We start from the raw sequence: 12093 nt of genomic DNA, 5'->3' as shown, positions 1-12093 counted from the left end.
CCAGTCTCCCTGGGAAACTGGTTCAGCCAGTGTCGGCGTTCCCAGCCCGGGGAGCACAGGTGGGGCTTCCCGAGCCTGTAGAGATGGGGCGCTGAGGCTGGGCCAGCTGAGCCATGTCACAGAGGCCCCCCTGGGCTCCCCACTGAGCTGCCCCCATTTCAGACAGCCAGGGCTCAGTGCCTCCGGCCCCCTCAGTGTCCACCAGGTTGTCCCCGTGGCATGCTTGTCACAGCACGCCAAGATGGCGATTCCCACGGGAGCCCAGAGGTGCTTCTGGAACGGCCTCCTGCTCTCAGGTAAGGGGGATGGTACCCACCGGGCTAAGGGAGAAGGGGGACGCAGCCTTGGAGCGAGGGAAAGATTGTGCGGAAAGATGAAATTATTGGGGTGGGGGCTGGGCTGTGGAATCCCGCCACCATTTTACCTATGGAACATTCTAGAATGTCAGGAACGTAGCTGGGTTTGGTTCCTGCTGTGCCCTCAGTGCCTGAAATCTGAGAAAATACTGAAGCGTGCTCTTGATGTTAGGTGCCATCGAGTCAGCTCTGACTCATAGCGACCTTATGTCCAACAGAACAGGACACTGCTCGGTCGGTCCCACCAGCCACCCAGTCGTTGCTAAGTCTGAGCCCGTTGTTGCAGCCACTGTGTGAGTCTGTCTCGTTGGGGGCCTTCCTCTTCTTCTCTGACCCCTTTGCTGCACCGACCATGACATCCTTCTCCAGGGACTGGTCCCTAAGGAGCGTTCTGGCCATACTTCTTCCAACAAAAACAAATCCGACCAATTGGATCATTCTGGTGGTCCGCAGTGTTTTCTGTATTCTTTGCCAACACCATAACTCAAATGCATAAATTCCTTCTTCAGTCTTCCTTAGTCATTGTCCAGTTTTCACATACATAGGAGGCAATTGAAAATACCACGGGCTGGGTCAGGCAGAGTTTAGTCCTCAAGGGGACGTCTTTGTTTTTTAGCCAGCATCTCATAGATAACGTGGGTGACTGGGACTGTATCATGTATAATTTATATGCTTGGCCACTATCTGTCACGTTGCTCTGATGGTGAACAGGTTTCACAGCAGAGCTTGGAAGCTGTGTGGTGGGTGTTGGGTGAGGCAGTCTGTGTTGGGCCTGCCTGGCGCAGGGCGATGGCTCAACCCAAAGCTATTAAAATAACTCCTGTTGCCACCAAGAGTCACAGTGAGTAGGAAGAGGTTGAAGGGAGGAAGGGAGGAATCCTGGGAAGTCCCAAGAAGTTCCCCAGTCTCCCTGGGAAACTGGTTCAACCAGTGTCTGCATTCCCAGCCCGGGGAGCACAGGTGGGGCTTCTCGAGCCTGTAGAGTAGAGATGGGGCGCTGAGGCTGGGCCAGCCTGAGCCATGTCACAGAGGCCCCCCTGGGCTTCCCACTGAACTGCCCCGTTTCAGACCAAGAGTAACTAGGAAGAAAGGCCTGGTGATCCCCTTCCACAAATCAGCCAATGAAAGCTCTATGGTTCATAATGAATGTTGTCCAATCTGCAGCCCATCATGGGGTTGGTGTAGGACTGGGAAGTTTTTCATCCCGTTGTGCAAGGGGTTGCCATAAGTCAGGGCCAACCCTACAGCAGTTAACAACAAGTATTGGTTGAATGACTGAATGAATGATTGCAGACAGTCTAAGTGTTTAGAAGCAGGCCACAGAGCACATCAGGGCAAAGACACTTTCTGGGCCAGTGGGATGGAAAATCTATGGCACTCGTGCCTCTGTTATCCACGTCTGCACCCAGGGCAGACATCACTAATCAATCCCAGCACTGTTGCCCACGAGCAGCACTCACAGGGCCTGTAGGGAGAACACTGTGGTCTCTACTTGACACTCCCAGTCTCAGGCCTCACCTGTAACTCCCCACAGCCTCGATCCTGGCCCTCTGGATTCTCCAAAGCTCCCAAGCAGCCCTCCACATCCAGAAGTTTCCAGAGAAGCCTCTAAAGAACCAGGACCTCCTCCTGTCCGTGCAGGGCGTCCCGGACACCTTCCAGGACTTCAACTGGTACCAAGGGGAGGAGATGGATGGTGGCACGATGCTGTTCTCCTACTTTCCAGGGCTACAGCGGCCGCAGAGGGATGGCAGCGCCTTGAGGCAGCGTGACATCGTTGGCTTTCCCAATGGCTCCATGCTGTTGCGCCGCGCCCAGCCCAATGACAGTGGCATCTACCAGGTGGTCGTTGCCATCAACCCGTCCTGGTCCATGAAGGCCAAGACCAAGGTCCAGGTGGTCGGTGAGCATTGGAGGTTGAGGGAGGAAGTAAGGACGGGGGCTAACATGTCCTGAGCACCTGGCGTGTGCAAGGCCCTGTGCAAACACCTTCTCACTGGTCCTCTCCTGCATCCATTCAGCACACACTGCGCACCTCCTGTGTTACAGGCCCCGAGAATACCCAGTATTGTTTCATTCCCTCATGCATTAATTAATGAATTAAATATTTATTGAATACTCACCTTCACGTCCCATGCCAAACATGGAGCCAGACCCTAATGAATATAGTATGTCTTTTTTTTTTTTTTTTTTTGCCATTCTGACCGTTAAAAAAAGAAATTATTGTAATTTAGGTGAAAGTTTACAGAGCAAATTCATTTTCCATACAGTGAATACCAAAACCAAACCAAGCCCACTGCCATCAAGTTGGTTCCAACTCATAGCGACCCCCATTGGTTTTCCAAGCCTGTAAATCTTTACAGAAATAGATTGCCCTGTCTTCCTTCTGCAGAGTGGCTGGTGGGTTTGAACCACCAACCTTCCCGTTAGCAGTCAGGTGCCTTAGGCACTATGCTACCAGAGCTCCTTACAGTGAATACAGTTTGTCTTATATGCCTCACATGCATTCATTAAATATTTATTGAGGACCTGCTGTATGCCTGGAGTCCGTGGGTGGTGCAATTAACTTGATGGGCTGCTAAGCGAAAGGTTATTGGTTCAAGTCCACCCAGAGGGTCTCAGTACAAAGGCCTGGTAATCTAATTCCAAAAAACCATCTACTGAAAACCCTACGGGACCCAGTTCTGCTCTGACACCCGTGAAGTTGCCATGAATCCAAATCAACTCAGGTCAGCTGGTGGTGGGTTTGTTGTTTTGTTTTTTAGTATCATTTACATACTAAACATTTACATACATGCCAGCTTTTCATATATTAAGTAATATAATCCTCACAGTAGCTCTGTGAGGTGGGTGATGTTATGAGACCTCCTTAATAGATGAGAAGGTCAAGACACTAAGAAGTAATGACTTTCCCAGGGTCCCATAACCCACTGCCATCAAGTCGATTCTGACTCACAGCGCCCCTAGTGGACAGAGTAGAACTGCTCCCTAGGGTTTCCAAGGCTGTCAATCTTTACAGAAGCTGACTGCCACATCTTTCCCCCATGGAGCGGTTGGTGGGTTCGAACCACCAACCTTTTGGTTAGCAGCCCAGTGCTTTAACCACAGTGCCACCAGAGATCCTCAGGGTCCCACAGTTGTAAAGAAAATTAAACAGGAAGTTACGACATGGAAAAGGAGGCCAGGGAGGGCCTTACTGTGGAAACAACATTTGAGCAGAGACTGAAAGGAGGCGAGGGAGGGAGGGAACCCTGTGATTTCTAGGGGGAGAGAGTTCCAAGCAGAGGAAACAGCAAGTGCAAAGGCCCTGAGGCTAGACTGGGCTGGTGTGTTCAAAGCACAGACCAAAGAACAGCCGTGGCTGTGATAAGGTGGGGAGGAACTGATGAGAAGCACTCCAAAGACACGCCGGATGCTGTCAAATCAATTCTGACTCACAGTGCCACCACTGCACCAACAGGGCTTCTTAGCCACCTCCCACACACGGATGGTAAATTGTCCCTTTATTCATTCCTTCAGCAAACTCTCGCCACATGCTTCCTCTGTGTCCTGTTCTGAGCAGTGCTGGGGACACAGCGGTGACTCAGACAGCCTGAGCCTGCTCTCTCGGGGTCCTATGAACAGTGACGGGGCAGAGAAGGGAGTCCAGAGATTATAAGAGCGTGCAGTATAGGGGTACAGCTCTACTCCGACTGTCGTGGGGTCTCTAAGTTGGAATTGATTTGACAGCAACCATTGTGGGGTACTGGGGGAGGCTGGCCTGGGAAGGTTTGAAGGATGGATGAGTGGCCATTCTGATTACAGGGCACAGGAGCTGAAGGAGGTGTCCGGGCAGAGGGATCACCCTGAGTGAAGGGCCTGTGGCAGGAAGCCGTGAGCCTGTGAGCTCAGCTGGCATGAGGCTGGCGTGGCTCGTCAGGAGAGCAAGGAGGCAGCCCTGGAACCCAGGGCCACAGGATCTGTTCAAGCCAAGGCTCGTGTTGTAAGAACAGAAAACCAAAAATCAGTGGTCATCGAGTCGACGCCGACTCACGGCAACCCCGTGCACATCAGAGCAGAACCGCCCTCCATGGGGTTTTCAGTGGGTGACATTTCAAAAGCAGATCACCTGACCTTTCTTCCAAGACACCTCTGAGTGCATTCGAACTGTCATCCTTTCCGTTAGTAGCCAAGCACTTAACCAATTTCCTCAGATGTCAGCCCCAAGAGGCCCAGGTTTTTGTCTGGTTTACAGCTGTCTCCTGAGAGTCTAGAACAGGCCAGACACACTGCTGAATGAATGGCTGGGTGGGGAACCCAGCAGGGCCTGGTGGGGAATGGAGACCTTGTGGGAAAGGCTTGGCGCTCCGTTCCTCTCCAGGGGGCGCCCTTCCTCCTCTGGGCACTTTTCTGCCTCCTATGCACCTCTCCCTGGCCAGGGCTTCCAACGGTGATACTAAACGGAGTTTCCGCCCAGGCTGCCTTACACACTCAGAAACTCTTCTTCCGAAACACAGAGATAGCAAGAAAGAGCTGAAGACAGAGACACAGACAGAGAGTTCAGGAAAGAATGTAATGGGCCCGGCCCAGCCCGTGAATTGCTTCCTCTGAGTCAAGGGTCCACGCCTTGCCCAAGGTATGGGGTTGAGTAAGAACAAACAAGATGAGAGCGGGGACCGGGGGACACAGGCTGGGAAGGTGACAAGGCCTCAATGCCTGCCATCACTAGTGAAAATCATAATACATGTTTATTATCTAGCATAGTGCCTAAGGCACTTGACTGCTAACCAGAAGGCTGGCGGTTCAAACCCACCAGCCACTCTTCAGAAGGAAGATGGGGTAATCTACTTCCATAGTGATACCACCTTGGAAACCCAAGGAGGGGTAGCTATGAGTCGGGTCCGACTCAACGGCACATTAACAACAACAACAACATATTTATTATCATTCTCGTTCACCATTATGGCTCCAGCACCTGGAACTTTACTTGGCACAGAGTAAAAAAAGAAAATGCTTTTGAGTCAATTCCAACTCATGGTGACTCTTGTTAGTGTAGAACTAGGTTCCAGAGGGTTTTCAATGGCTGTGACCTTTTGGATGTAGATCACCAGGCCTCTGAGTGGACTCAGACTCTCAGCCTTTAAGGTTAGCAGCCAAACGCATTAACCATTGCATGTCCAGAGACTCCTGGCACGCATTTAAAAAAGAAGACAAAGAACAGGTGATACCGCCTCGGAAACCCAAGGAGGGGTCGCTATGACTCGACGGCAGTGAGTTTGGTTGTTTGGTTTGTTGTCAAGTCAATTCCAACTCATGGAGGGAGATGCCACGTGTTTCAGAGTAGAACTGCTCCATAGGCTTTTGGGAGTTTTTCTGTTTGATTTTTTAACATTTTATTGTGGCTTGGGTGAAATTTTACAGAGCAAATTAGTTTTCCATTCAATGATTTATATGCATTTTGTGTCGTGACATTGGCTGCAATCCCCTTGATGTAACAGCGCTCTCCCCACTTCCTCCCTGAGTTCCCCTTTTCCATCCACCCTTCTTTCCTACCCCTTCCTGCCTTCTGAGCTTTGTTTATGGGACCAGTGCTGCCCTTTTGGTCTCGTCTGGTTGGTTATTCTGAGGAGCACATTCTTCATGGGTGTTATTGTTCACTTTATAGGCCTGACTCTCATTTGGCTGAAAGGTGGTCTCCGGGAGTGGGTTCAGTTCCAGGTTTGAAGGGTGTCTAAGGGCTGTAGTCTTGGGGTTTCTATCAGACCATTAAGTCTGGTCTTTTTTTTTTTTTAATGTTGAATTCTGTTCTACATTTTTCTCCCACTCTGTCCAGGACGTTCTATTGTGATTGCAATCAGAATGGTCGGTAGTGGTAGCCGGGCACCATCTAGTTCCTCTTGTCTCGGGCTGGAGGCTGAGATTCACACGGTCCATTAGTCCTTTGGACCAATTTCCTTCACTCTTCTTTGCTCCAGGTGGGAAGAGACCAACAGTGGCACCTTAGACAGACATTCCCTTTTAGACCCCCATTGCTATTCACCAAAGTAGAACGTAGAGCACTGTCTTGCTGGCCTAGGTTGTGACAGTTGATCTAGATGTCTCCCAACCACAGGGTTTTCTGTGGCTGTGACCTTTAGGAAGTAGACCACCAGGACATTCTTCCAAGGCCCCTCTGGATGGATTTGATTTGCACATCTGGGGACTCCTTGGTACACACTAGGTATGCTCAATAAATATCTGTGCCGCAAACCCTTGAATAATTGTTAACAACATCTCCCGTCCGTGGAGCTGAACACGTCAGAGATCTTTGAGCTGACCTCACTCATTCCAGACTCACAAGACCCCTACTGTAAAAATTATGGCATCAGAGGTCCTCTAACTTCAGGGATGGACAGAGAATCAAGGTCAACATCACCCCAAGGGTGATTTCTAGGAGACGAAGGTCAGACATGCTGCCACCCTCCAGCCTTTTACCAGTTCTGACACCCACTGTCCCTCCCACAACACTCTCTATTTCTCTGCTGGATTCAATAATCGTTGCAATGGCCTCACAGACCTCACACATAGTACTCATGATTATAGGGTTTATTAGGGAAGCAAACCAACCAAAACCAAACCCACTGCCATTGAGTCAGATCCGATTCATAGAGACCCCTCCTTGGGTTTCCGAGGCAGTATCACTACAGAAGTAGATTGCCCAACCTTTCTTCAGGTTATAATTCAGGATCAACTTGGAAGTAACAGGACTAGCTCAGGATACAGGATGCAGTTCTTCGATCAGGACAGCTTCTTCTCAGCTATGTTGGAGGTTCAGCCTGCTCAGGTCTGGTCTCTGCCCTCAGCCCTCATCTTGCAAGTGTTACAAACTCTTTAGCTCCGCCGATAGGTGCCCAGAGGCACCCCACTCCAGCAGCCTGAAGGCACTCAGCTCTCTTGCTCCGTGGGTCAGGACACCCACTGTGGCCACCCTGCTCCGTGGAGTGGGAAACCCACGGTGCGGTCTCACGTCAGTCATCCGGTTCTGCTGCCGCCATCTCTCTGCCCCCACTTCTTGCCGTCTTGCGCTGTCTCCAGTGTTACAGCCCTGTCTCCTGCTCTAGGAGCACAGGGGGCTGGGGTCCAAAGGACACACTCCACTCCTGGCTCTTCTTCTTGATGGTAGTGAAGGCCTCCCTTTAACCTCTGGGATTGGCTCCCTTTAAGCCTAACGAGATGGCAAAACTGACCAATGTCCTACAAGTGTTCCATGCACCTCATTTGCATTAGCCAAACTGTCCAGTCCCTTTGGTGGGCCCAAGCACCTTATTTGCATAGTCCCAACTGATCATTCTGTGGGAGTTTATTCTATGAAGCACTGACTACGTGTCAGGTACCTCTGAGCTAAATGTTTTGCCAACTTCACTCATTCCTGCCTCATTTTGTGGGAGCTACGAGACCACAGCTAGAAGGGCCACATTAAAGCAATTCACTGCACCACACCTATGATACCTATGAGCCCCATTTTATAGAGGGATAAACTGAGGCCCAGAGAAGGGAAGGCCCAGCCCAATAATGAGCAGCTCAGAAGGGAGGCAAAGGAAGGCTCCAGGTGGTTCTGGATGATGCCCAGTTTCATGTCCCAACCTCTTTTGCCACCTCGTTCTTTCTCAGCTCTGGCTGCCTCCAGGGAGAGCAGGGAGGAGTCCCACACCCACATGGAGAGCAGCAAGCAAGGGAAACAGGGAAGTGCTTTGGCTCCCAGATGGATTGAGCTCAGAGAATGGAGATGCAAATCCATTCAGCTGAATGAAGAGTGGTGAAGAAACTGACCTCGTCAATGATTTTATTCTTGGATTGACAATCAATGCATGGAAGCCACTGTCAAGGAATCAAATGATGTACTGCCTTGGGCATATCTGCTACAAAAGACCTCTTTAACGTGCTAAAAAAGCAACGATGTCACTTTGAGGACTAAAGCGCACCTGACTCAAACCATGGTCTTTCCAATCACCTCATATGCATGCAAAAGCTGGGCATTGGATAAGGAAGATGGAAGAAGAATTGATGTCTTTGAATTATGGTGCTTTCAAAGAATACTGAATATACCATAGACTGCCAGAAGAACGCAATGTGTCTTGCAAGAAGTACATCCGGAATTTTCCTTAGAAGCAAGGATGGGAGAGTTTGGCTCGCTCACTTTGAACACGTCATCAGGAAAAACTGATTGGCAGAAAAGGGCATCATGATTGGGAAAGTAGGACCCATTGCCATGGAGTCGATTCTGACTCACAGCGCCCCTAGAGGACAGAATGGAACTGCCCAATAGGGTTTCCAAGGCTGTCAATCTTTATGGAAGCAAAGCCCAAACCACACCCACTGCCATGGAGTTGATTCTGACTCACAGCGCCCCTAGAGGACAGAATGGAACTGCCCAATGTGGTTTCCAAAGCTGTAAATCTTTACAGAAGCAAAGCCGCAAACCAAACCCCCTTGCCATCAAGTCCATTCTGATTCACAGCACCCCTAGAAGACAGAGTAGAACAGCCCAACAGGGTTTCCAAGGCTGTCATCTTTACGGAAGCAGACTGCCACATCTTTTTCCGGCTGAGTGGCTGTTGGGTTTGAACTGCCAACCTTTTGGTCAGCAGGCAAGTGCTTAACCCCTGCCCCACTAGAGCTCCTTTGACTAAAAAAGAGGGTCAGTGAAAACTATGGAAACCGTCAATGAGAAGGATTGACATAATTGCCCCAAGGAGTTCCAAAAGCCCAATAATCACTAAGGTTGTGCAGGATTGGGCAACATTTCATTGTCATCCATTAAGACTGCTATGACTCAGACTGGGCTTAACTCTGTGGCACCTAACAAAAACAACAGAAGGAGGACAACAAAGTGAAGACTGAAATCCTGCGAATCAGGGAAGGGGCTGAGAGTTCTCACAGCAGAATGCATTTCTTCAGCTGCAGGGAATTTAGTGGTAGACAGTCTGCATGGTTTCTGAGTATTTGAGGGCAGTCGAGGCCCCAAATTCAGCCCCTGTAATCCAGCCCTACAGGATAGGGAGCCCCAAATTGTTCTAAAGTGGTAAGTGCTGGACTACTAGCCAAAATGTTGGCAGTTCAAACTCACACATAAGCTCCTCAAAGACAGGCCCAGTGATCTGCTTCCCAAATAGTTCTTGGTGCAGTATGGGTAGTTCCTGGTGCATTATGGGTAGTCACTGGTGCAGTATGGATAGTTCCTGGTGCATTATGGGTAGTCCCTGGTGCAGTATGGGTAGTCCCTGGTGCAGTATGGGTAGTCATTGGTTCAGTAGAAGGGGGAAGCCCTCATGAGTCATCATATGATCCTCTCTTCCTCAGAAAAGCATCAGGAGCCGCCCAATGCAAACTTCCCTGTGAATATCGGGATCGTGGCTGCCATCATCATTGGTTCTCTCACTGCTGGGGCCCTCCTTGTTGGCAGCTTTGCCTACCTCCTGGTGACGAGAGGCTGGAAGGGCCAGAACCACAGGTATGGGAGCCCCAGCCTTCTCTCCTTCCCTTCTGTCTCCTTCTCCCTTCTCAGACCCCGTTGAGTCTTCCACAAGTCATATCATCTGATCCATACCCAATCTTTTGAAATCTTGGGACCCCCGAGAGGAAAAGAATTTTTCCTTCCTGTCTTAGACAGAACTCTGCATTGCAAAGGACTGATAACCTAACCTTAAACTGGCTTACAAAAAAAAAGGAAATTTTCTTTGATCTGTCTGATTAGCTTCAGGTATGGCTGGATCCAGGGGCTTCTCCATATACTTCTCAAGTCTGCTTTTCTCCAGGGTAGCTTCATTCTTGGGTAGGTTCTTCACTTGTGGTGTGACAAGATGGCTCCCAGTGACTCCAGGTTCATAACCCACCAGCTCGGTGAGCTCAGAGAAGACACAGTCTCAGGTTCCTGATAGTTCCAACAAGCCCCGCACTGCATACCCATTCCTCTACCCCATTTTATGTCCTATGAGCTTGATGGACACGCTCTGGACAACATCACCAAGTACCTGGTGGAAATTCACCATCACCAGCTCAAGCAAAGGGGCCTGCGTCACACGCAGAATGTTCCAGATCAGGGCAAAGAGCCTCCATAGAAATAATTCCACGATGATCATGACGGTGATGAATATATTGCATATCATAACATCGTGTCATGATTTTCACAATAGCTTCATGCCTATCACTGCATTTTGCTGTGGGAACAGCAAGATCCTTAACCCTGTCGCAAAGAGCCAGTGATCAGAACAGATTGAAGTGGGAAAGCGAAAGGTTCATTGAGTGTCGAGACCCAAGGAGACAGAGTCACTTCTCTAAAATGTCTGTGTCCCTGAGCCAATGGGTCAATGTGATTACATAGGGAGACGGGGAGGGGGTTAAGACCCCGTGGACGGCCAGGACAGCGGTCTTGTTCTCTTCCCTGGTTACTCCAGTCTCAGATCCCTCTTCCCAGGGTCGTCCTGCTTCTTAGGTTACAGTTCTGTTTGCTTTAATCACGCCTGCTGGTCTGTTCAAGTTCTGCGATTATCAGTGAGGGGCCCCTGCGGCCTTCCACTCCAGCCTTCCACAATTTGATCTGCACAAAAATTGCTGATGGGGGCAGGTAGGGCCGAAACTGCCAACATTTTCTGTAAAGAGCCAGACTATAAATGTTTTCAGCTTTGCGGACGCTGAGGTCGTTGTCACAGCCGCTCAGTCGGAGTTGACTCCACAGCAACTGGGAAAGTCTCGGCCATAGGCCATTTGTAACTGAATGGGTGTGGCTGTGTGCCAATAAAACTTTATTTATAAACACTGAAATCTAAATGTTCACCAGTCATGAAATATTATCCTTCTTTTTACTTTTGCTCCCAGCTGTTTGGAAATGTAAATCGTTAGCTCACAGGCTGTACAGAAAGGGGCGTTGGGGCAAATGTGGCCCACAGGCTGACCCTACAGAGAGCACGGCTTACCTCTTCCCCTTGACAAAGGAGGAAACTGGGGGCTGCAGAAAGGATGTCATTTGCCACATGGCACAGAGGTGACCATAAAGTGGCAACCAGGGATTAGACCCCAGGCCTGAGAGCCTCGGAACCTCCAGACCCAGAATCCCATGTGTCCTGACCTTCTGCCCACCGTTCGTTCCGCTAAGCCATGTTCTCAAACAGCGGCCCCCGAGCGGTGGTGTGACCCACAGGACTTCGTGGGGCACGCTGGGCCCCCACACTTGTTGTTTAGGTGCTGCCACTTGGATTTTGACTCCAGGTCATCCCGTGTGACCGAGTACAACTGTCCTACAGGGTTTTCTAAGCTGTCGTCTTTACAGACGGGGATCACCAGGGGCTTGGCCACCCAGCTGCTGAGTGGGGCGGAGCTGCAGACCCTTCAGTTAGCAGCCGAGTGCTTAACTGGTGTGCCACTAGGACTCCTTGGGCCACCACCTTAAAAAAAATATCACACAGGTGACCTTTCGCAGTAAAGGGCGTGGTGAACGCAGCACAGCACAGAGGGGGAAATCTGTGTGAGGAGGAGGAGGGAGGGAAGCAGCAGCAGCAAATGCTACAGCGAATGGGGGAAAGCCGTCGGGGAATTAGACTGAGGACGGGTGCTCCTGGCACCGTTTTTGCAACTTTTCTAAAAGTTTGCAATTACTGCCAGATCAGAGCTTGCTGCTGTTTTTCTAATGGCTTATGGAAGGTTGGGCAATCCTACTTCCGTAGTGATACTGCCTCGGAAACCCAAGGAGGGGTCGCTATGAGTCGGGGCCGACTCGACGGCA

At 50.3% G+C, this 12093-nt stretch overlaps 1 protein-coding gene across 1 annotated transcript in view; it reads left to right on the top strand.

The window, feature by feature from the left end:
* The first annotated feature begins 241 nt into the window (after nucleotides 1-241).
* CEACAM19 (CEA cell adhesion molecule 19) overlaps nucleotides 242-12093 on the top strand; it is a 20494-nt gene continuing 8642 nt past the window's right edge. The window contains exons 1-3 of the mRNA XM_042781273.1: nucleotides 242-296; nucleotides 1891-2259; nucleotides 9675-9825. Of these exons, the coding sequence (XP_042637207.1) occupies nucleotides 242-296; nucleotides 1891-2259; nucleotides 9675-9825 (575 nt within the window). The remainder of the gene's footprint in view (nucleotides 297-1890; nucleotides 2260-9674; nucleotides 9826-12093) is intronic.

This window comes from Orycteropus afer, unplaced genomic scaffold (genome assembly GCF_000298275.1).
Source record: "Orycteropus afer afer isolate SDZICR_OR568_19922 unplaced genomic scaffold, OryAfe1.0 scaffold00099, whole genome shotgun sequence".
NCBI lineage: Eukaryota > Metazoa > Chordata > Mammalia > Tubulidentata > Orycteropodidae > Orycteropus > Orycteropus afer.
Note: the sequence above shows the minus strand (reverse complement) of the source record. Positions and strands in the feature narration are given on the sequence as shown.